This window comes from Macaca mulatta, chromosome 19, assembly GCF_049350105.2.
Source record: "Macaca mulatta isolate MMU2019108-1 chromosome 19, T2T-MMU8v2.0, whole genome shotgun sequence".
NCBI classification, from domain to species: domain Eukaryota; kingdom Metazoa; phylum Chordata; class Mammalia; order Primates; family Cercopithecidae; genus Macaca; species Macaca mulatta.
In genome coordinates this window covers 65,461,488-65,488,168 of record NC_133424.1, presented here as the reverse complement: position 1 = coordinate 65,488,168, position 26,681 = coordinate 65,461,488, and the positions used below count along the sequence as shown (strand labels likewise).

General features: G+C 39.0%; 1 protein-coding gene across 1 annotated transcript in view; it reads left to right on the top strand.

Annotated features, from left to right (window-relative positions):
• Positions 1–23,902, top strand: part of ZNF677 (zinc finger protein 677) — a 30,026-nt gene extending 6,124 nt beyond the window's left edge. Inside the window, exons 4-6 of the mRNA XM_015124798.3 lie at positions 6,102–6,255; positions 15,007–20,909; positions 21,599–23,902. Of these exons, the coding sequence (XP_014980284.2) occupies positions 6,102–6,255; positions 15,007–16,577 (1,725 nt within the window). The 3' untranslated portion in view covers positions 16,578–20,909; positions 21,599–23,902. The remainder of the gene's footprint in view (positions 1–6,101; positions 6,256–15,006; positions 20,910–21,598) is intronic.
• The last annotated feature ends 2,779 nt before the right edge of the window (positions 23,903–26,681 follow it).

Sequence of the window (26,681 nt, the reverse complement as noted above, 5' to 3'; positions counted from 1 at the left end):
CTTAAACTTTAGGTTAATTGAAATTATTTAATCTGAGCAGAAGAAAGTGAAGAAAAATAAAATGTAAGAAAGCTTTGGGACACCATGAAGCATAGGCATGTATGCTTAATAAAAATTTTCGAAGAAAAAGAGAAAGCAAAAGGCAGAAAGAATATTTGAAGAAATAAGAACTGAAACCTCCGAAATATATAAAGAGCATGAATCTGTATACCTAGGAAACTCAGTGAACTTTAATTGTGATAAACTTATAGAGATCCAGAGCAATACACATAATCAAACTGTGGAAGGAAAAAGAATCATGGTAGTAGCAACACAGAAATGATTTGTCACGTACAGTGATCCTCAAAAAGATTAACAGCCAAATTCTCATCAGAAACTATGGAGGCTGGAAATTAGTGGAATGACATATTCAAAGTTTGAAAGGAAGAACTATCCAGCAGGAATTCAATATCAGGCAAATTATCCTTCAGAATTGACAGTGAAATTGAGATCCCCAGATAAACAAGAGCTGAGGGAGTTTGCATTAGTGGACTTACCTGCATGAAATCTTAAACAAAGTCTTTTAGGCTGAAATAAAAGGACACCAGCAGTACCTTAATGCTATAAGAACAAATTAATACAGGTAAAATACCTACATAGGTATAAATATAAATGCCAATATTACTGGTTTTTTAAAAACCTTTTTAATATGATTTAAAAGGCATGTATAAAACAATAATTGTAAATCTGTTACTGGCTATAAAATGCATAGAGAAGTAATTTTTGACGGTATGAAGAGAACCAGCCAGAGCTGTATAGAAACAGAAGTTGTTATGCAATTGAAGCTAACTTAGCATCCATTGAAACTTAATTATTACCAGCTTCTGATGTAAATTTTAATCCCCAGGGCAACCATTAAGAAAATAGCAAAAATGTAAAGAAGGGAACCGAAATGATATACACACACAAACTTATACACACAAGGAAGGAAGTAAGGGAATAATTACAAAACAAAAAAGATAGGCATATAAAAAATAAGTAGCAAAATGGTAAAAGTAGTTCTTTTATCAGTAGTTACTTTTATCTGACTCTGAAGTGGATTAAATTCTCCATTAAAAGGCACTTACTGGAGGAATAATTTTTTAAAACTATGATTTCACTATATGATATTTATAAAAGACTTCCTTTAGAGCTAAAGACACAAATAGTCTGGAAAGTATAATAAAGGGATGTGAAAAGGTATTTCATGCAAATATTAAACCTAGCTGGATAGCTATACAGATAGCAGACCAAATAAACTTTAAGTCAAAAATTGATAGGCCGGGCGTGGCGGCTCAAGCCTGTAATCCAAGCACTTTGGGAGGCCAAGGTGGGCGGATCACAAGGTCAGGAGATCAAGACCATCCTGGCTAACCTGGTGAAACCCTATCTCTACTAAAAAATACAAAAAACTAGCCGGGCGATGTGGCAGGTGCCTGTAGTCCCAGCTGCTAGGGAGGCTGAGGCAGGAGAGTGGCGTGAACCCGGGAGGCGGAGCTTGCAGTGAGCTGAGATCCGGCCACTGCACTCCTGCCTGGGCGACAGAGCAAGACTCCGTCTCAAAAAAAAAAAAAAAAAAAAAAAATTGATATCAGAGATGTTGAAGGACGGTAAATATTGGGGTTAATCCATCAAGAACATGTAACCGCTATAAAAAATATGGATCAAATATCAAAGCCCCAAATATTTTGGAGCAAAAATTACAAGGAGATACAGTCCTACTATAATAAAGAATTCAATGCTCTCTTTTTAATAATGGATAGAACAACCATACAGAAGATCAGTAAGGAAATAAAGGGCTTGAACAACACTTTAAACCAAGATTATCTAACCCATGGAACACGGACTGCATGTGGCTCAGGATGGCTTTGAATGTGACACAACACAAATTTGTAAACTTTATTAAAACATGAGATTTTTTTGTATGTGTTTTCTTTTTTTTTTAAAGCTCATCAGCTGTCATTATTGTTAGTGTATTTTATGTGTGGCCCAAGACAATTCTTCTTCCAGTGTGGCCCAGGGAAGCCAAAAGATTGGACACCACTGCTGTAAACTACACCGAACAAGCATGGAAAGAAAACTGCACTCAGTAAAAACAGAATCTGTACTCTTCTCAAATGTACATAGAATATTCTCCAGGATAGACCACATGTCAGGCCACAGAACAAGTCTCACTACAAAGCTAGAACTCATAAAACTGTGTTCTCACACCACAATCGAGTGAAATTGGAAATCAATAAAAGGAAAACTGAAAAACTCAGTTTTGAATGAATTTTAACTTCCTTATTGAGGTATGATTGACATAAAAAAGCTATACATATGTAATGTATACAATTTAATGAGTTTAGAGATAAGTATACACCTCTGACACCACCACTGCAATCTGTCATAAACATATCCAATGCCTCAAAAAGTTTTTTTCTGCCATCTTTATTATTTCATATTTTTATAATACAACCTAAGAACTACTGTCTTGGCCGGGCGCGGTGGCTCAAGCCTGTAATCCCAGCACTTTGGGAGGCCGAGACGGGCGGATCACGAGGTCAGGAGATCGAGACCATCCTGGCTAATATGGTGAAACCCCGTCTCTACTAAAAAATACAAAAAACTAGCCGGGCGAGGTGGTGGGCGCCTGTAGTCCCAGCTACTCGGGAGGCTGAGGCAGGAGAATGGCGTAAACCCGGGAGGCGGAGCTTGCAGTGAGCTGAGATCCGGCCACTGCACTCCAGCCTGGGCGACAAAGTGAGACTCCGTCTCAAAAAAAAAAAAAAAAAAAAAAAAAAAAGAACTACTGTCTTAACAAATTTTTAAGTATACAATACAGAATTAACTATAAGCACTGTGTTATTCAGTAGATCTCTAGGACTTTTTCATCTTGCATAACTGGTACTAATTACTACCTCACCATTTCCCCACTCTGCACCTAGCAACCACCATTCTATTCTCTGTTTCTATGAGTTTTACTGTTTTCATTTCCTCATGTAAGTGGAATCATGTATTTGTTCTCCGTGTGGCCTATTTCATTTATATAATATACTCCAGTTTCATTCAGGTAGTCTATGGCAAATAGCAGAATTTCCTTCTTTTTTAAGGCTGAGTAATATTCGTGTGTGTGTGTGTGCGCCACATTTTCTTTATCCAGTCATTCCTTGATGGACATTTAGACATGACTTGGCTATTAAGAATAAAGCTGCAATAAATATGAAAGTCCCTATCTCTCTTCAAGATCGTGATTTTAATTCTTTTGGGTATATATCCAGTAGTGGAATTACTAGATCATAGTCGTTTTACTTTTACTTTTACTTTTATTTTTATTTTTATTTTTTCCTGAGATGGAGTCTTCCTCTGTTGCCCAGGCTGGAATGCAGTGGCATGACCTCGGCTCACTGCAACCTCTGCCTCCCGGTTTCAAGCAATTTTCCTGCCTCAGCCTCCTGAGTAGCTGGGAGTACAGGCGCCCACCACCACACCCAGCTAAATTTTATGTTTTTAGTAGAGATGGGGTTTCACCATGTTGGCCAGGCTGGTCTTGAACTTCTGATCTCGTGATCCGCCCACCTCGGCCTCCCAAAATGCTGGGATTACAGGTGTGAGCTGGTGGCCTATTTTTAGTTTTTGAGGAACCTCCATACTGTTTCCATAGTGGCTGCACTAATTCATATTCTGACCAACATTGTACAACAGTTCCCTTTTCTCCACATCCTGGACATTGCTTGTCGATTTTTTTTTCTTTAATGGTCATCCTGATATATGTGAGATCATATTATGTTGTTGATTTGCATTTTCCTGGTGATTAGTGATATTGAGCACCTTTTCATATACCTAATGGCCATTTTTATGTTCTCTTTGGAAAAAATGTCTGTTCAGCTCTTTTGCCCATTTTTTATTGGGTAATTAGTTTTTTTGGCTCTTGAATTGTAGGAGTTCCTTACATTTTTTGGATATTAACCCCTTCTCAGATACATAGTTTGCAAATATTTTCCCATTCCATAAGTTGCCTTTTCGTTTTGTTGGTTGTTTCTTTTGGTGTGCACAAGTGTTTTGGTTTGATGTAGTCCCACTGGTCTATTTTTGCTTTTCTTGCCTGCGCTTTTGGTGTGATATCCAAGAAATCATTGGCAAGATAATGTCAAGAACATTTTCTCCTGTGTTTTCTTCTAGGAGTTTTACAATTTCAGGTAAAACTAAAGACACAAGGTAAATTGAGTAAATTTACCTTGAGTCTTTAGTCAATTTTGAGTTTATTTTTATTTATGGCATAAGATAAGCATCCAGTTTCATTCTTTTGCATTTGATGTATAGATTTCCTAGCACTATTTACTGAAGAGAGTGTCTTTTCTCCATTATGTATTCTTGACACACTTGTCAAAGATCAGTTGATTGTATATGTGTGAGTTTATTGCTGGCTTTGTATTCTAGTCCTTTTGTTTTGTGTCTGTTTCATGCCAGTACCATACTGTTTTGATTACCATACCTTTGTAATACACTTTGAAATCAGTAAGTGTGATACTGCCAGCTTTGATATTCTCGCTCAAAATTGCTTTGGCTCTTTTGGGTCTTTATAGTTCTATATGATTTTTTTTTTTTTTTGAGATGGAGTCTCACTGTGTGGCCCAGGCTAGAGTGCAGTGGCGCGATCTTGGCTCACTGCAAGCTCCGCCTCCCAGGTTCACGCCATTCTCCTGCCTCAGCCTCCCGAGTAGCTGGGACTACAGGCGCCCACCACCACGCCTGGCTAATTTTTTGTATTTTTTTTTTTTTTTTTTTTTTTAGACGGAGTCTTGCTCTGTCACCCAGGCTGGAGTGCAGTGGCCGGATCTCAGCTCACTGCAAGCTCCGCCTCCCGGGTTTACGCCATTCTCCTGCCTCAGCCTCCCGAGTAGCTGGGACTACAGGCGCCCGCCACCGCGCCTGGCTAGTTTTTTGTATTTTTAGTAGAGACGGGGTTTCACCGTGTTAGCCAGGATGGTCTCGATCTCCTGACCTCATGATCCGCCCGCCTCGGCCTCCCAAAGTGCTGGGATTACAGGCTTGAGCCACCGCGCCCGGCCATAATTTTTTGTATTTTTTAATAGAGACGGGGTTTCACCGTGTTTTGCCAGGATGGTCTTGATCTCCTGACCTCGTGATCTGCCCGCCTTGGCCTCCCAAAGTGCTTGGATTACAGCGTGAGCCACCGCACCCGGCCATAGTTCTATATGAATTTTAGGATTATTTCTTATATTTTTGTAAAAAGTGCCACTGTGATTTTGATAGGTATTGCATTGACTCTGTAGATTGCTTTGAATAATATGGACATTTTCATAGTATTAATTTCCTAAGTTCTTGAACATAGAATATCTTTCCATTTATTTGTTTTGTCTGCTTTAATTTCCTTCATTAGTATTTTATAGTTTGCAGCATGCAAGTCATTTACCTGTTTGGTTAAGCTTATCTTATGTTAAAGTCACATGGGGAGTGACTGCTTAATGGGTACGGCATTTCTTTTGGAGATGATAAAAATGTTTTTGAACTAGACAGAGGTGGTGGTGTATAACTTTGTGAATATACTAAATGCCACTGAATTATACTTTAAAATGGCTAATTTTTTTGTTTTATTTTGAGGTGAAGTCTTGCTCTGTCGCCCAGACTGGGGTGCAGTGGCATGATCACTGCTTACTGTAGTCTCCACCTCCCAGGCACAGGTGATCCTCCCACCTCAGCCTCCTGAGTAACGGGGACCACAGGCCCATGCCACTGTGCCCAGCTAATTTTTAAAAATTTTTTGGTAGAGATGGAGTCTCACTTTGTTGCCCAGACTGGTCTCAAACTCCTGAGCTCAAGAGGTCCTCCCGCCTCAGCCTCTCAAAGTGCTGAAATTACAGGTGTGAGCCACTGCACCCAGCCTAAAATAGCTAATTTTATGTTACGTGAATTTCATCTCAATTAAAATAAAATCAGGGATATATAAGTTGCTTACATTAACTCACATAAATCAGTCACATCACTCTGGCCAAGTGAATATTTACACCTCTTTTCTGTCATTTTGTGTGAAAATAAGAAATTTTCCTGTGTCCACTTGGTGAAGTGTGTTTTTATTTCAGGGACTGTTTACATTCAAGGATGTGGCCATAGAATTCTCTCAAGAGGAGTGGGAGTACCTGGACCCTGCCCAGAGGGCCTTGTACAGGGACGTGATGTTGGAGAACTACAGGAACCTGCTCTCTCTGGATGAGGATAACGTCCTTCCAGAAAACGGTAACCACTCTTGTACATCTTTACATTTTTCCTTGTGAGTCTCTTGGGAGCCCCCAATATGCTTATCTGAATCTGATCCCTGTTCTGAAAGGGGAGATTGAAACTTTTTGATTCAGAGTGGAAATGCTTCATAATGTGGCATATAGACTTTAAACTTCCCCTTTTGTCAGAAGTTCTGCACGTAACCAGGTTTGATGAGTGGTGGTTCCAGAACATCAGTACTTACAAAACCTTATGGAAAACACTTTAAAGTATCTGGTATCATGGGTTTATCCCCGTGCCTTTGAGTCAGTAGTTTTTTCAGAGTCTGCATATTTAAAATAATCCCTAAGCATTCAGAAGAAGGCAGTTAGTTGACTGATTTATTAAATCGTTTTGGGAAATCGTTTTCCAGACCCATCTGTAATATCCTCTCTTCATAGCTGAACAAAGGGCTGGGAATGTATCCAGGAAAAGCACAACACACCATGTTCCTTTTTTCTTTATAAGTTGAAATCTTTCCTGAGCTGAATATTATCTTCACTTTTGGAGCATAGGAAAGAGTCCTAGACTATGGAGAGTGAAGTGAAAATAGTGGAAAAATCAGGTAGGTCGGAATATGAGCACAAATAAGCACTCGGATGGCCACAGAGTAAGCTACTCCATTGAGTACTGTTTGGGAAACTCTGCAAATGGGAAAGATCAGTGGGAAAACAAAAGTTTATTTCTTATGAGCTCTCAAATTAAAGTCCACACCCCCTCCCACTGTCCCCCAACACAGTTATTCAAATGTGTAAAATGTTGAACTCCAACTCTCCCATGATGCCCCAACTCATGCAGACACAAAAGCAAAGGTACTGTCATGACCTGCAATACTCTGTTTGGCCCCTCTGATCATTTTGGTCTTTTGGTTTTGAGAGGGACCAAGATGGCTATTTTTAAGGACTGTCTTTTTGTGTATGTAATTTCATCTGATATGTGGTTTTCAGTCTGTGCAGATCAGAGCTGGGGCCTTTGTAGCCCTGGCTCCAGAACCTATTCAGTTTCTATTCCCATTTCTTATACCTGCGAGAACTTTTCAGGAAAATGGGAAAACAATGGCTCCCCCCAGATGTATCTGGGGTTCCCTGAAATTTCAAAGACTGTCAGTCTCTCTACTTGTTCAAGCCCCTTGGCCATTCCTTCAGTTCTGCTTTTGCCACATGTGTGTGTCTAAAGGGGAGGCTTTTCAGATTGTTACTCAGCAGTAATATAAAGTGGACCTCAAGCAAACTCCAGCAGACCTGCAGCTGAGGGTCCTGACTGTTAGAAGGAAAACTAAAAAACAGAAAGGACACCCACACCAAAACCCCATCAGTATGTCACCATCATCACAGATGAAAGGCAGATAAAACCATAAAGATGGGGAAAAAGCAGTGCAGAAAAGCTGGAAATTCAAAAAATCAGAGAGCATCTCCCCCTCCAAAGGAACGCAGCTCGTCGCCAGCAATGGAACAAAGTTGAACGGAGAGTGACTTTGACGAGTTGAGAGAAGAAGGCTTCAGTCGATCAAACTTCTCAGAGCTAAAGGAAGAACTACGTACCCGGCACAAAGAAACTAAAAACCTTGAAAAAAGAATGGATGAATGGATAACTAGAGTAATCAATGCGGAGAAGACCATAAAAGAACTGATAAGAGATGAAAACCATGACACAAGAATTACGTGACAAATGCACAAACTTCAGTAACCGACTCGATCAACTGGAAGAAAGAGTATCAGTGATTGAAGATCAAATGAATGAAATGAAGCAAGAAGAGAAGTGTAGAGAAAAAAGAGTAAAAAGAAATGAACAAACCCTCCAAGAAATATGGGATTATGTGAAAAGACAAAATCTACATCTGATTGGTGTGCCTGAAAGTGAAGGGGGAAATGGAACCAAGTTGGAAAACACTCTGCAGGATATCATCCAGGAGAACTTCCCCAACCTAGTAAGGCAGGCCAACATTCAAATTCAGGAAATACAAAGAACGCCACAAAGATACTCCTCGAGAAGAGCAACTCCACGACACATAATTGTCAGATTCACCAAAGTTTAAATGAAGGAAAAAATGTTAAGGGCAGCCAGAGAGAAAGGTCGGGTTACCCACAAAGGAAAGCCCATCAGACTAACAGCAGATCTCTTGGCAGAAACCCTACAAGCCAGAGGAGAGTGGGGGCCAATATTCAACATACTTAAAGAAAACAATTTTCAACCCAGAGTTTCATATCCAGCCAAACTAAGCTTCATAAGTGAAGGAGAAATAAAATCCTTTACAGACAAGATAATGCTGAGATATTTTGTCACCACCAGGCCTGCCTTATAAGATCTTCTGAAGGAAGCACTAAACATGGAAAGGAACAACCAGTACCAGTCACTGCAAAAACATACCAAATTGTAAAGACCATCAACACTATGAAGAAACTGCATCAACTAATGAGCAAAATAACCAGCTAATATCATAATGACAGGATCAAGTTCACACATAACAATATTAACCTTAAATGTAAATGGACTAAATGGTCCAATTAAAAGACACAGACTGGCAGATTGGATAAAGAGTCAAGACCCATCAGTTTGCTGTATTCAGGAGACCCATCTCACATGCAGAGACACACATAGGCTCAAAATAAAGGGATGGAGGAAGATCTCCCAAGCAAATGGAAAACAAAAAAAAGCAGGGGTTGTAATCCTAGTCTCTGATAAAACAGACTTTAAACCATCAAAGATCAAAAGAGACAAAGAAGGCCATTACATAATGGTAAAGGGATCAATTCATCAGGAAGAACTAACTATCCTAAATATATATGCACCCAATACAGGAGCACCCAGATTCATAAAGCAAGTCCTTAGAGACTTACAAAGAGACTTAGATGCTCATACAATAATAATGGGAGACTTTAACACCCCACTGTCAACATTAGACAGATCAACGAGACAGAAAGTTAACAAGGATATCCAGGAATTGAACTCAACTCTGCACCAAGCAGACCTAATAGACATCTACAGAACTCTCCACCCCAAATCAACAGAATATACATTCTTCTCAGCACCACATCACACTTATTCCAAAATTGACCACATAGTTGGAAGTACAGCACTCCTCAGCAAATGTAAAAACAGAAATTATAACAAACTGTCTCTCAGACCACAGTGCAATCAAACTAGAACTCAGGACTATGAAACTCAATCAAAACCGCTCAACTACATGGAAACTGAACAACCTGCTCCTGAATGACTACTGGGTACATAACGAAATGAAGGCAGAAATAAAGATGTTCTTTGAAACCAATGAGAACAAAGATAAAACATACCAGAATCCCTGGGACACAGTTAAAGCAGTGTGTAGAGGGAAATTTATAGCACTAAATGCCCACAAGAGAAAGCCAGAAAGATCTAAAATTGATACCCTAACATCACAATTAAAAGAACTAGAGAAGCAAGAGCAAACACATTCAAAAGCTAGCAGAAGGCAATAAATAACTAAGATCAGAGCAGAACTGAAGGAGATAGAGACACAAAAAACCCTCCAAAAAATCAATGAATCCAGGAGCTTGTTTTTTGAAAAGATCAACAAAATTGATAGACCACTAGCAAGACTAATAAAGAAGAAAAGAGAGAAGAATCAAATAGATGCAATAAAAAATGATAAAGAGGATATCACCAAGACCCCACAGAAATACAAACTACCATCAGAGAATACTATAAACACCTCTACGCAAATAAACTAGAAAACCTAGAAGAAATGGATAATTTCCTGGACACTTACACTCTCCCAAGACTAAACCAGGAAGAAGTTGAATCCCTGAATAGACCAATAGCAGGCTCTGAAATTGAGGCAATAATTAATAGCCTACCAACCAAAAAAAGTCCAGGTCCAGACGGATTCACAGCCAAATTCTACCAGAGGTACAAGGAGGAGCTGGTACCATTCCTTCTGAAACTACTCCAATCAATAGAAAAAGAGGGAATCCTCCCTAACTCATTTTATGAGGCCAACATCATCCTGATACCAAAGCCTGGCAGAGACAAAACAAAAAAAGAGAATTTTAGACCAATATCCTTGATGAATATTGATGCAAAAATCCTCAATAGAATACTGGCAAACCGAATCAGCAGCACATCAAAAAGCTTATCCACCATGATCAAGTGGGCTTCATCCCTGGGATGCAAGGCTGGTTCAACATATGTAAATCAATAAACGTAATCCATCATATAAACAGAACCAAAGACAAAAACCATATGATTATCTCAATAGATGCAGAAAAGGCCTTTGACAAAATTCAACAGCCCTTCATGCTAAAAACTCTCAATAAATTCGGTATTGATGGAACATATCTCAAAATAATAAGAGCTGTTTATGACAAACCCGCAGCCAATATCACACTGAATGTGCAAGAACTGGAAGCATTCCCTTTGAAAACTGGCACAAGACAGGGATGCCCTCTCTCACCACTCCTATTCAACATAGTGTTGGAAGTTCTGGCTAGGGCAATCAGGCAAGAGAAAGAAATAAAGGGTATTCAGTTAGGAAAAGAAGAAGTTAAATTGTCCCTGTTTGCAGATGACATGATTGCATATTTAGAAAACCCCATCGTAGTTAGGAAAAGAAGAAGTTAAATTGTCCCTGTTTGCAGATGACATGATTGCATATTTAGAAAACCCCATCGTCTCAGCCCAAAATCTCCTTAAGCTGATAAGCAACTTCAGCAAAGTCTCAGGATACAAAATCAATGTGCAAAAATCACAAGCATTGTTATACATAAGTAACAGACAGAGAGCCAAATCATGAATGAATGAACTATTCACAATAGCTTCAAAGAGAATAGAATACCTAGGAATCCAACTTACAAGGGATGTAAAGGACCTCTTCAAGGAGAACTACAAACCACTGCTCAGTGAAATAAAAGAGGACATAAGCAAATGGAAGAACATACCATGCTTATGGATAGGAAGAATCAATATGAAAATGGCCATACTGCCCAAGGTAATTTATAGATTCAATGCCATCCCCATTAAGCTACCAATGACTTTCTTCACAGAATTGGAAAAAACTGCTTTAAAGTTCATATGGAACCAAAAAAGACTCCGCATTGCCGAGACAATCCTAAGCCAAAAGAACAAAGCTGGAGGCATCACGCTACCTGATTTCAAACTATACTACAAGGCTACAGTAACCAAAACAGCATGGTACTGGTACCAAAACAGAGATATAGACCAATGGAACAGAACAGAGCCCTCAGAAACAATACCACACATCTATAACCATCTGATTTTTGACAAAAACAAGAAACGGGGAAAAGGGTCCCTATTTAATAAATGGTTCTGGGAAAAATGGCTAACCATAAGTAGAAAGCTGAAACTGGATCCTTTCCTTACTCCTTATACGAAAATTAATTCAAGATGGATTAGAGACTTAAATGTTAGACCTAAAACCATAAAAACCCTAGAAGAAAACCTAGGTAATACCATTCAGGACATAGGCATGGGCAAGGACTTCATGTCTAAAACACCAAAAGCAACGGCAACAAAAGCCAAAATTGACAAATGGGATCTAATGAAACTAAAGAGCTTCTGCACAGCAAAAGAAACTACGATCAGAGTGAACAGGCAACCAACAGAATGGGAGAAAATTTTTGCAATCTACTCATCTGACAAAGGGCTAATATCCAGAACCTACAAAGAACTCAAACAAATTTACAAGAAAAAAACAGCCCCATCAAAAAGTGGGCAAAGGATATGAACAGACAATTCTCAGAGGAAGACATTTATGCAGCCAACAGACACATGAAAAAATGCTCATCATCACTCACCATCAGAGAAATGCAAATCAAAACCACAATGAGATACCATCTCACACCAGTTAGAATGGCAATCATTAAAAAATCAGGAAACAACAGGTGCTGGAGAGGATGTGGAGAAATAGGAACACTTTTACACTGTTGGTGGGACTGTAAACTAGTTCAACCATTGTGGAAAACAGTGTGGCAATTCCTCAAGGATCTGGAACTAGAAATACCATTTGACCCAGCCATCCCATAAATGGGTATATACCCAAAGGATTATAAATCATGCTGCTGTAAAGACACATGCACACATATGTTTATTGCAGCACTATTCACAATAGCAAAGACTTGGAATCAACCCAGATGTCCATCAGTGACAGACTGGATTAAGAAAATCTGGCACATATACACCATGGAATACTATGCAGCCATAAAAAAGGATGAGTTCGTGTCCTTTGTAAGGGCATGGATGCAGCTGGAAACCATTATTCTCAGCAAACTGTTGCAAGAACAGAAAACCAAATACCACATGTTCTCACTCATAGGTGGGAATTGAACAATGAGATCACTTGGACACAGGAAGGGAAATATGCACCAGGGCCTATTGTGGGGAGGGGGGAGAGGGAAGGGATAGCATTAGGAGATATACCTAATGTAAATGATGAGTTAGTGGGTGCAGCACACCAACATGGCACATGTATACATATGTAACAAACCTGCACGTTGTGCACATGTACCCTAGTACTTAAAGTATTACAATAATAATAATTTAAAAAGAATCTGTGCTCTGTCTGTTCACCTCTCCCTCCCCCTGGCACCTGGCAACCACTGATCTCTTTACTGTCTCCACAGATTTGCCTTTTCCAGAATGTCATATAGTTGGAACCATATGGTATATGGCCTTGTCAGATTGGCTTCTTTCACTTAATAATGTGCATTTAAATTTCTTCCATGTCTTTTTATACCTTGATAGCTCATTTCTTTTTAGCACTGAATAACATCCCTTCATTGCACACACTGTGTAAAGAATGACTTTATACACTTCATTGCACACACTGTGTAAAGAATGCTTATACACAGGACAGCTTACGCAGGACAGCAACATGATCTGGTCACTGTCTAAACAACATGTGCAAGACAAGGTGACTCATGCTATCTGAGAGCAGTGGTGCTGTCACACTATAGGTGACACAGCTCAAGTCCCATATCTGCCTTGAAACATTGCTTCCTACATTCCTGGTACTTGCTGTGACTTATAATCTGTCCTGCCCTGGGTGGGCAGTGGTGCTTAATGCTATGAACATGGCATGTTAGGCTGCACAGGCAGGTTCAGATTCTGCCTCTCATGTTTGTTTTCTGTGTGAGTGAGGGATAGATATGTAAACCTCTTCAGCCCTTTGTTGTGGTATGAAAAGGTGTAATAATTTACCTCAAGAGGATTTAAATCAATTAATGCTGTTAGAGACCTTCATAACTTGCATAGCATTTAGTATGCTTTGAAAAGTTACCTTTATTAATAAGATATGTCAAGTGTCTGTCATGTTTCTTATGAGATTGACCTTTGCCTGCATTATCTTACATGTTTTATTTTTTGTAATTTTTTTCATATCAACATTTTCTCTGACGCTACATAATAAAATGTTAAAGCACATAGCTTTCATTATACATATATATTTTTTTGGCCATAGAACTGGAAAACTAGATGACATTTCCTAGTCAGGGAGTTTCTCTGTATACTGCTATGATATAACTGCAGGCATGAAATTATTTCAGACTCCCCTCCTAATTCTTCATCTTTATAATAATGTGCATTTACCTGAAGCTGATATTTCAAAATTTAGTGATTCTCAACATATTATTTTTCCTGTTGTGTGTTCCTTCTGTTTTTTCTGTAGGTCATAAGCAATAATTCTTTAGAATTTCACTGACAATTGTGTGTAATTGTGGTTATTAACTTGCCTGTTAGATTTTCACAGGTTACTAAAAAGTGTTTTGTTTTTTGTTTGTTTGTTTTTTTTGAGACAGAGTCTTGCTCTATTGCCCAGGCTGGAGTGCAGTGGCGCGATCTCGGCCCACTGCAAGCTCCGCCTCCTGGGTTCATGCCATTCTCCCGCCTCAGCCTCCCAAGTAGCTGGGACTACAGGCGCCTGCCACCACGCCTGGCTAATTTTTTGTATTTTTTTAGTAGAGACGGGGTTTCATCGTGTTAGCCAGGATGGTCTCGATCTCCTGACCTCGTGATCTGCCTGTCTTGGCCTCCCAAAGTGCTGGGATTACAGGCGTGAGCCACTGCGCCTGGCCTTTATTTGTTTTTATGATGATTTACAGATGATGGTTTTTCAGTATATATTATGCAATATAACCACCATGCACAAATTTTGTTAATGCTACAAAATGCACATTCTACATGGGTATAATAGTTTTATAACAAGTATTCATATTTGCAATTTGTAAATATTCAAAATTTTATTAAATTCTTCCTAATTTTTCCTTGCAGTGTTTTTTTGCAATTATGAATTGCCATTTTAAAATATTTTTATTAGATAAGTTTGAGCTGTGCCTTACCTTTTATTTGTGTATAATACTTATGTACTAAATAATACATTACTATTTATTTATCTTCTAATATGAGACTACAATATAGCTATGCCAGTTTACGTGTTCCTTGGAGTGGTGGTGGAAAAATACCTCTTCTCTCAGGGTTTATGTGGATTTACATAGTATGAGTGTTTCAGCTATAGGGTATTTTAAACTGTGCTTAAAGTAATTTGTTGCACGTTTTGTTACTATGTTACTTTATTGAGGACAGCTTGTCCCTTTGTGTTCTTAAACGTTTAAAGATGATTGAGAAGCTTCATAACTCTGTTCGTTGTAAATCTTAATTTTCTTGTAATATTATGTATTTTAATAAAATATTTACCTTGCAACTCTATTTGATGGAAAGCCTGTGGTTTTTTATCTCTTTCAGATATTTCTGTTGGATTTACAAGCAAGGGATTATCACCAAAGGAAAACAATAAAGAGGAATTATACCATCTGGTGATATTAGAAAGAAAGGAAAGCCATGGCATCAACAATTTTGACCTCAAGGAAGTCTGGGAAAATATGTCTAAGTTTGACAGCCTGTGGGACTATGATGCAAAAAATTACAAAGGAACGCCTTTGACCTCTAACAAAAATCTCACTCCCAGAAAAGATCAACAACATAATAAATCCTCAATACATTTCTCTTTAAAGCAGAGTGTTTCTATAAGAGATAGTGCATACCAATATTTCATACATGACACGCCATTTATAAGGAATTTGTTAAAACTGAAAAATAACATAAGGTATGTTGGAAACAAATACGTGAAATGTTTTGAAAATAGAATTGGATTAAGCTTACAGGCGCAGCTGACTGAACGACAGAGATTTCAAACTGGGGAGAAAATGTATGAATGTAATCCAGTTGAGAAGTCTATCAATAGTTCCTCAGTTTCACCACTTCCTCCTTGTGTCAAAAACATTTGTAATAAATATAGGAAGATTTTGAAATACCCTTTGTTACATACACAGTATGGGAGAACACACATTAGAGAAAAATCATACAAATGTAATGACTGTGGAAAGGCTTTTAGCAAAAGTTCGAACCTCACTAATCATCAGAGAATCCATTCTGGACAGAGACCTTACCAATGTAAGGAGTGTGGCAAAGCCTTTAACCAGTGTTCAAACCTCACTAGGCATCAGAGAGTCCATACAGGAGAGAAACCATATCAATGTAATATATGTGGCAAGGTCTGTAGTCAAAATTCAAATCTTGCAAGTCATCAGAGAATGCATACTGGAGAGAAACCTTACAAATGTAATGAATGTGGTAAGGCATTTATCCAGCGTTCACACCTTTGGGGTCATGAAAGAATTCATACTGGAGAGAAGCCTTACAAATGTAGTGAATGTGACAAAGCCTTTGCTGAGCGTTCCAGCCTTACCCAACATAAGAGAATCCATACTGGAGAGAAGCCTTACATATGTAATGAGTGTGGCAAAGCTTTTAAGCAGTGCTCACATCTCACTAGACATCAGAATATACATCCTGGAGAGAAACCACACAAATGTCATGTGTGTGGCAAGGCTTTTATCCAAAGTTCAAGTCTTGTGGAACATCAGAGAATTCACACTGGAGAAAAACCTTACAAATGTAATAAATGTGATAAAGCTTTTATCAAACGTTCACACCTTTGGGGTCATCAGAGAACTCATACTGGAGAGAAACCTTACAAATGTACTGAATGCGGCAAAGCCTTTACTGAACGTTCAAATCTTACTCAGCATAAGAAAATCCATACTGGAGAGAAACCTTACAAATGTACTGAATGTGGCAAAGCTTTTACCCAATTTGCAAACCTTACTAGACATCAGAAAATACACATTGAAAAGAAACATTGTAAACATAATATTCATGGTAATGCTTTATTCCAAAGTTCAAACCTTGGGGATCATCAAAAAATTTATAATACAGAAAAATGTATCAAATATAATGGGATAAAAATTAAATAAGTATTCAAGCTGTACTTAGCATCAGGGGTTCCACTGTGAAAAGAAACCATATAAAATGAAAATGTGGTAAAGCCTTTAGCTATGGCTTGTACCTTACTTGATACCAGAATATACATCTTTGAGATAAACCACACAAAGATAACGTGTATGGCAAGGCTTATCCAAAGTTCAACCTTGTGGAACTCACAGAATTCTTACTGTGGAGAAGCCTTACAAATATAATGAATGTGAACAGCTTTATAAAAATATTTACCCTATTATGGATATAACAGAATACATTCAGGATGGAAACCATACAAATGTGGCAAGTCCTTTAAGCAATGTTCTGACTTCAGAATACACCATTCATTTTGGAGAGAAACATTACAAATGAAGGTGATAAATTATTTTAAATTTCTCAATGGAAATTCATCCTTATACGAAAGCATTTTGTCATACAAAAATTCAGGATAGAGGGAACTAAGTCTTTATTCCTTCTTGAAGATTAAGTGATTGATGTTAAATTCACAGACAATTTTAAAAAGTCACAAACTCATAAGATGGTGTGTGTCAGAGGAGCAAGGACATCTGTGGAAAGATGTAACTCTTCAGTGTTAATTTTTTATTCAGTTATTTCATATTGTTTATTGATGAATTTACACCTTGAAATTTGAAATATGTTGATGTTAAATCTTCATGGCATGCTTTTCATTTATCATGTTTGTCTCAAGGAATGGATATAAGATGGAAGGGACTACTTCCAAAGGTGTGGCTTATATATATTATTGAAACCAGGAAAAAGCAAGAACACTAATTTTTTTTTTTTTTTTTTTTGAGACAGAGTCTTGCTGTGTTGCTGGAGTGCAGTGGCACGATCTCAGCTCACTGCAACCTCTGCCTCCCGGGTTCAAGCGATTCTCCTGCCTCAGCCTCACGAGTAGCTGGGATTACAGGCATGTGCCATAATGCCTGGCTAGTTTTTTTTGTTTTGTTTTCTTTGTATTTTTAGTAGACATGGGGTTTTGCCATGTTGGTCAGGCTGATCTTGAATTCCTGACCTCAGGTGATCCATCCGCCTTGGCTCCCAAAGTGCTGGGATTACAGGCGTGAGCCACTGTGCCCTGCCAAGAACACTAATATACAATATCCTATAAGAGCATGGGGGTTTGTGACAGAAGAGAGGTAAAACTATTGTCTAACATATGCTTTATGTGGTCAGTACCCCTTAGAATTGTTGATATGACTGGGGACCTTTGTCGATTATAGGAAAGATAGGTTACACTACAAGATGACCATGAAACAAGAAGAGTAGGACGGGACATTGAGAGATTTCATGGAAGTAAAATGGTCAGTCACTAGAGACTGCATATGTGGTAGAAAGAAATGGAGGGGGAATGATGATCACCTCTCTTTTGAAAGGTAGTAACTGTTGCATATCACAGATTATTGAACGTAGGTCTTCTTTTTGGAAACTGAAGAGAGAATGGTTACCATAGAGGACAGTCCAGCAAAAGAACCAGAGTAGAGTGTTCTTATAAGGGATTCACATTTGGCCCCTGAGATTGCATTTGATACTCTTTTATTTAGAATATATTATACTTCTCATGTCTTAGTAAAATATAATTATTTTTAGTAACGCTGAATAAATCATGTGCCTTCTGTCAACCCAAGCATATCCCACCTCATTGGGACACTTAAACACTATAATACATCATTAGACTCTCAAGGTTGAATGTCATCTATAACAATTTCTATCCATGTTATGTTCAAACAGTATACAATTTGAGAAATACATATTCATAATTTGCACTTGAAATATTTTCTCCACACTCTGCCCCAGGTGTCTTCTATGGCTGTAATGCAAATGCCATGCCATAGTGGTACAATATCAGACCCCCTGAAACCTGCCTTCCCATTCATGAATGTGCACTGTGCGTTCATATTTCTACATGCCTTTTTTCTACATAACTTTCTGCATGCCTTTGCAAGAATGGCTTGTACCTTCTTTTACATGAGAGGAAAATACAAATGTAAGCATATGAAAATTATTAGTAAATAAAATTTCTGAAATAATAACACAACTTCTTTTTTTGTACTTGGAGCACTCCATGAAATAATTTGCAAAAAATCAGTGTTCATGAGTTTCCTCTTAATGAACATAGACAATGGAATTTTTTAAAAAAATAAACTAGAAACCTCATGTATTTAACATTTTGTTTTACTGATTTGCACTTGTCACCACTCCACTAGAACAGGAGGGAACCCCATGCAAAGTTTGGTTTAGATTTCAGGATCGGTGCTACTCTACATCAAAGTATTATAAGAATGTTTATTTCAAAAGGCTTTCTGGAGAGAACAGGGTAGACTTCCCAAGCTGGTGGCTAGAGAAGGCAGTGAAAGATGACTGACTTGGGGTGTTATGATGTTTATCTGGTAGGGCTGGAGTGAGTACTCATCTGTGGTTTAAATATCCCACTAGCCAGCTGGGCATGGAGGCTGACATCTGTAATGTCAGCACTTTGAGAGGCCCAGGCGAGAGGCTTGCTTGAGCCCAGGAATTTGAGACTAGCATAGGCAACATGGCAAGACCCTGTCTCTACAAAATTTAAAAATTAGTTGGGCATGGTGGCACATTTCTATAGTCCCAGCTACTCAGGAGGCTGAAGCAGGAGAATTCATTGAGCTCAGGAGTTGGAGGTTACAGTGAGCTAGGATCATGCCACTGCACTCCAGCCTAGGTGACAGAGCAAAGCCCTGTCCAAAAAAAAAAAAAAAAAAAAAAATCAATTTCTAGGCCAGGCACAGTAGCTTATGTTTGTGATTCTAACACTTTGGAAGGCCAAGATGGGCAGATCGCTTAAACCCAGGAACTCGAGACCAGCCTGGGCAAACTTTGTCTCTATAAAAAACACCCCCACCCAAAATTAACACTTGTTAGTACCTCATAACTTCATTCATTCATTCATTCGTTTGTTTATTTATTTATTTATTTATTTATTTAAGATAGAGGCTAACTCTGGTGCCCATTCTGGAGTGCAGTGGAGCAATCTCAGCTCACTGCAACCTCCACCTCCCAGGCTCAAGTGATTCTCCTGCCTCATCTTCTCGAGTAGCTGGGACTACAGGCATGCACCACCATGCCTGGCTAATTTTTGTATTTTTAATAGACACAAGGTTTCACCATATTGGCCAGGCTGATCTTGAATTCCTGACCTCAAGTGATCTGCCTGCCTAGGCCTCCCAAAGTGCTGGGATTACAGGTGTGAACCACCATACCCAGCCTAGTACCTCATCACTTTGTGTTGCTGAATAATATTCTACAGTTTGTCTATTGATTCATTGTTTGATGGAGATTTGAACTCTTTCTACTCTTTGAAATTAGGCTATTATGGGCCAGGTGCAGTGGCTTATGCCTGTAATCTCAGCACTTTGGGAGGCCGAGATGGGCAGATCACGAGGTCAGGAGATCGAGACTGTCCTGGCTAACACGGTGAAACCCCATCTCTACTAAAAATACAAAATATTAACCTGCCTGGTGGCGGGCACCTGTAGTCCCAGCTACTCAGGAGGCTGAGGCAGGAGAATGGCGTGAACCCGGGAGGCAGAGCTTGCAGTGAGCCGAGATCGCGCCACGGCACTCCAGCCTGGGTGACACAGCAAGACTCCATCTCAAAAAAAAAAAAAAAAAAAAAAAAACGAAAGAAAGAAATTAGGCTATTATGGAAAATGCTGCTATGAACAACTTTCTACAAAATGTTTTTGCAGATACATGGTTTCACTTCTCTTGGGTATGTTTGTAAACATGAAATTTCTGGGTCATATGGTAATTATCGGTGATTATCTTTTTGTGGATCTGCCAAACTGTTTTCGAAGGCACCTGCACCATTTTACTTTTCTATCAGCAATGTTCCAGTGTTCGTTTTCTGCACTTCCTATCGATTATTGATGTTTGTAGTTGTTGGGTTAGCAGTAGTAATAGTATATACCCTTCTAGTCACTTACAAGTGATATTTCATTGTGGTTGGATTTTCTTAATGATGAATGTTGAGTATCTGTTCATATGCTTATTAGCCATGTGTATCTTCATTGGAGAAATGTCTACTCAAAAATGTCTTTTAATATTTTAAAAATCAGATTGTGTTTTTGGTTGAGTTGTAAGAGTTATTTTATATTCTGAATACTACACCCTTATGACATATATAATTTGCAAATACTTTTTCCACTTCTGCGTCCTGTTTTTCCACTTTCTTAATAGCATTTTTAATTTCGGCAAAGTTGGCAAGGTTCTTTGGCTCATACCTGTAGTCTCAGCACTTTGGGAGGCCCAAGAGGGAGGATCACCTGTGTCCAGGAGTTCGAGACCAGCCTGGGCAACATAGTGAGACCTCATCTCTACCAAAAAATAAAAAATTAGCTGGGTGTCATGGCATGCACCTGTAGTCCCAGCTACTTGGGAGGTTAAGGGGAAAGGATGGCTTGAGCCAGGGAGGTTGAGGTTGCAGTGAGCCACGACTGACACTGCACTCAGTCTGAGTGACAGAGTGAGACTCAGGACCAATACAGTAATGCAGGTTGTGATGAATAAACTTTGAAAACATGGAATTAGCTTTATTCTGGATGTTTGTATCAGTCTGTGTTTAGAAAAATGTATACAATTATTTCAAGAATAAGAATAGTTATATAAGTTAAGAATATTGGAGGTGCTTGAGCAGTAAAATGTGTGGAAGACTCCAGTAGGAATATCAAAGAAAAATAGTCACTGGCAGCTTCAGTGAGAAACCATAGCTCATGGAGATGTCTTAGAAGTTACTGCTTCTGGCTGCTTGATTGGGATTAGAGATGGTGAAGTCTGTGCAGTATTCATCTGAGATTAATGGCTTAGTGCTTCACTTCTGCCTTTCCTATTCCATTCAGGTTTTCCTTTAAACAGCATTTTAAATTTTTTAAATTTTTTATTTATATTTATTTGTTTTGAGACTAGGTTAAGAAATGGGCTAATTTTTGTATTTTTGGTAGAGACAGGTTTTCGCCATGTTGCCCAGGCTGGTTTTGAACTCCTGACCTCAAGCAATCCACCCACCTAGGCCTCCCATAGTGCTGGGATTACAGCTGTGAGCCACTGTGCCCATCCCATGCAGGTTTTTCTCATTGGCAAAGTTTAGCAAGAACCATACAGGAAAAGCCTTCTGGAAAACAGTTCTGAGCACCAGATTGCAGTGGTGGTAGTGTTAAGTGGACAAAGGATATTGCAGTATAGAAAAGTAGCTGAGACATATTGACCTCAAAACTAGAAATGGTTTTAGAAACTTTGAGAGGGAATGCAAATGGTGCCTAACGTCTTTGTTCAGTGATTTTGGGTAGCTGCGGTATTACTCTTTTAGAAAATGGTGACTCGGTGCTGTGTTTGAATGTATTCCCCAAAAGTTCACGTTGGGAATTTAATCCTCAAATCCATATGTTGATGGTATTCAGAGGTGGGAGCCTTTGGGAGGTAATTAGGGATAGATGAAGTTATGGGGGCGGATCCCTATGTTGGGATTAGTAGCCTTAGAAGAAGAGGAAAAGAGAGCTGAGCTGGCATGTTTCCTCTCTCTCACCATGTGATGACTTCTGTTATGATGCAGCAAGAAGGGCCTCACCACATGTGGCCCCTCCGCCTTGGACTTCCCAGCCTCTAGAACTGGAAGAAATAAATTATATATGTAAACATACATAAATTATATACATACATATAAATTACCCAGGTCAGGTTTTCTGTTACAGCAACAAAAAATGGACTAAGACACAGGATAGGCTGAGGTTTGGAGGAGGTATTGTGAATATCTAAAAAAATTGGCAGTGGAAACGTGACACAGTGATTTATAGCAATTGATGAGCATCACTGAGGAGGAAATGATGTAGAAAGACAGATTTTATTGTCCTTTCCTTGCACTTCAGGCCTAGATCTCTAACAGTTTATAAAGAAAGAGGGTATTGCTAAAGCTGTCTAGGCTTTGCTTTTAAAAATCTTGTAAGGAATGGCATGTCCTGTCGTGCCTGGAGACACAAAACCATTTTTTGTTAAATCCCAGAAGCTTACTGTATAAAATGAGTCTTTTCTGTCAATTGCACCACTGGGATAGTTGACCCTGTAGGGCAACTGATGCTTATGTGGTAACTCAGAGATGGAGGTGCTTCCATATTATGGTTTCTGCATCTCAAAAATAGGCCTCTGATTATTGCAAAGGAAACGAGCAAGAAGGTCACACTTAGTTTTAAGTGGTTTGGCCTGAAAGTGATACATTACACTTACACCCTGTTTGACAAAACTGGTCTCATGGTTTTAACTTGAGGCAAGGTGGCTGAGAAATTAGGGGAATGTTGGCTATATATGTGAAGCTGTTAAAAGAGTGAGGAAAGTCAGGGCTGGGCGCGGTGGCTCATGCCTGTAATCCCAGCACTTTGGGAGGCAGAGGCGGGCAGATCACAAGGTCAGGAGTTCAAGACCAACCTGACCAACATGATGAAACCCCGTCTCTACTAAAAATACAAAAATTAGCTGGGCATGGTGGCGTGCTCTTGTAATCCCAGCTACTCTGGAGGCTGAGGCAGGAGAATCACTTGAACCCAGGAGGCAGAGGTTGCAGTGAGCCGAGATCCCGCCACTGCACTCCAGCCTGGGCGATGGAGCGAGACTCCATCTCAAAAAAAAAAAGAATGGGGAAAGTCATATTGGAGTGATCGCCACCATAGCTAAAAAATAAGGTATAGAATATCATATATGGTATTCTCTTTGTGATTAAAAAAAAATCTAAAATTAATACCTATCAAGAAACCTATTTAAAAAAATAAAAAGTTCGAGAAGGCAAATCAGAATAGGATTTTCGTATATTTGTAATATAATTTTGACTTTAGAGACAAAAAAATTTTACATGTGGAAAAACAACAAAAAAGGAAACTAAAATTGAAAACTAAAACAAGATGGGATGATTCATTTTTTGGAACAAATATATCCTTAAACATTTTAAAAGTTCACCCCAATTGAGTATATTCTATGTACCCGAGGAAATCCTGTTAAGGTCTTTAATGCTTCATTGGAAATACAGGCTCCCTCTGAAAATTCCCGAGTTATGATATAACAGTTAGATTACCTTTAAGTTGTAGTCTAATATGAAAATACATTTGGAAGTGTATACATCTCTCACTTTAAGGTAAGAGGGCATGCATTTTTTTAAAAATCTCAAATTCTTTCATTTTCCTACTTTGATAGTAGAATTAGAATATATTAAAACTTGGAGAAATATTTTCATTTAGATACAAATAGAGCTCAATAGAAGTAAATCTGTAAGTTAAAAAAAAAAAAAAAACACTAAGGACAGTTTGATAATTTTTGTCTTTCATTTCGAACACCTAAAAACAGGCCATAGGTTACATAGAATATTAGACTCTCAGGATAAAGAACAAAGTCAGTTGATATAATCTGGCTCTTCCCAAAATTATGGTGACTACGTTGTCATTGATATAATTGGTAACAGGTATGCAGCATGTTTGTGGATTTTGCTGCTGTTGGTTGAGAAAGGGTGTCCCTCTGTCCAGCCCCAGCTGCAGTGCAGTAGTGTGATCACCGTTTGTTGTAGCCTCAACCTCCTGGGCTCAAATGATCCTCCCACCTCAGCCTCCCGAGTACCTGGGACCACAGGTGTGTGCCACTACAGCTGGCTAACTTTTTAATTTTTATGTAGAGATGAGGTCTCACTATGTTGCTCAAGCTGGTCTTGAACTCCTGTGCTCAAGCTCAAACCATCCTCCAAACTCAGCCTCCCAAAGTGCTGGGACTACAGGCATGAGCCACTGTTCCTGGCTTTCTAACTTACTGTTTCTTTCTCTTCCTCTGTTTTTGATGTGTGAATATGAAATTTGAAAATCCCTGTTCTTCATTATATTACAGTAGCCTTTTAACTGAATTAATATTCTTTGGAAAAAAATATGGAAATATTGCTTTCGGGTAAACAAGACAAAGCCTAAAAATGAAAATGGTTTTGCCCCTCATCCTATACCCTGCTCAGTCGTACACCAGCCATCTGCATTCTCCTCAAGGAGAAGGAAGGCTGAGTGCTGATGGAGGTAGAGTAGGCGGAATGGACTTCTCAGAGGACCTGCCACATCCCAAACTGCAGCCTCTGGACTTGCTATTATGTGAGAAAGATAAATTTCCTACTTGTCTTTTAGTCCCTGTTTTTCAGATTGTCATTACTCACGTAAGTTTTTCTACCTGACAAATAAGAGTGTTATTTTTCATTGGGAGTAGAATGGAGCATTTGAGAGTGAATCTTCCATTTTCATGGCTTAGAAAAACTTCATGAAAACCTTTTTTCACTGCTAAGGTGGATCTATTTAGCTCATGTTGCCTGAGATATAAAATGTGGGAATAAAAGTAGAATCTGTTACCTGCTAATCTGTGAGCCCTTGCATTGCAGTAACTTATTTATTTGCATCGAAAAAAGTGCATTCATTCATTCATTCATTCAACACAAATGCAGAGTCCCTGCTCTCAGGGATTTTTCTAATCATTGATGATCTAGCAAGAAACTAAACCAGTTCCCTGCTCTCAAGTAGCTTATGTTCTATACGGGTAAGTCAGCCTTAATTATAATATGGGGATAAGTTCGATGAAGTGTACATGTAGTGATAGAATGACAGGATGTCCTACTTTAAACTGTTCAAGAAATGCCCATAGGATAAGATGTTTGAGCAAAATCATTAATTTTACTCTGTCTTATAGATACAAATGGGGAAAAATAATTGGGCAGAGGAAATGGAGAAAATTGTCAGGATGGGAACATATTTATAATGATTGAGGAATATCCACAGTCAGAGTGGCTTGGTGAGGTGTGTGATCATTATCTGTTGGAGACATTTAAAATTTGAGACTTCTTATGGTTCACAATTTTTTATTTCGGGGGACTTAAAAGTCAAAACACCTATATAAGTTGTGTATATTTTTGCATATTGATTCTTCTAACAACAGTTCTTTTCCTAGAGGGGTTAAGATACAAGTGTGGATCCAGAATCATGATGACCCATTTGTGGAATGCACAGACAAATGTATTGACAGGAGCCTCACAGCTTACTGGGAAGATGTGGGGGTAGGGTGGGGTAATGGGTTAATGAAAAGATAGCAAATACCATTTGTCAAAACTGTCTGAGAGATTTGATGGTACCAGTTGTGCAAAGACTTGTTAGGATACACACCTCTGTCATCTACCCCTGGGGACACTTAGGGGCATATTGCTACTTCCACTTATGAATGCATGTCAAGTAAAATTAGTGGAGTTTTTAAGCCCCAGTTTATATCTTTACTGTCAGTGTCATCAAAAATTACTTTCACATAAAGTACTGTAGTTTCTTTTTTTTTTTTTTTGAGATGGAGTTTCGCTCTTGTTACCCATGCTGGAGTGAAATGGTGCGATCTTGGCTCACCACAACCTCCGCCTCCCAGGTTCAAGCAATTCTCCAAGTAGCTGGGTTTACAGGCATGCACCACCATGCTCAGCTAATTTTTTGTATTTTTAGTAGAAACAGGGTTTCTCCATGTTGGTTAGGCTGGTCTCGAACTCCCGACCTCAGGTGATCCACCTACCTCGGCCTCCCAAAGTGCCAGGATTACAGGCCTGAGCCACCACGCCCAGCCAATACTGTAGTTTCAAATCAAATAGCAACACAATCACATATTTCCTATGTTTTCCCTGGTATAAGGGAAAAGACCTACCAGTTCTTCTTTTCCGATTAAGAGAAACCTTGTGTTCCCCTTGCACTGGACTACAAAACTGACTGTATGCTTTATCTCCCCAACTTTATTGTAATTCAGATATGTGATGAAAATATGACTCTCAGCCAGGTGCGGTGGCTCACGCCTGCAATCCCAGCACTTTGGGAGGCTGAGGCGGGTGGATCACCTGAGGTCAGGAGTTCGAGACCAGCCTGGCCAACATAGTGAAACCCCGTCTCTACTAAAAATACAAAAATTAACCAGGCATGGTGGCGAGCACCTGTAATCCCAGCTACTCGGGAGGCTGAGGCATCTTATTTAAGTGTGTATTTATAGTAATTTGGCCCATGAAATAAAAATACAGACATAATGCTTAC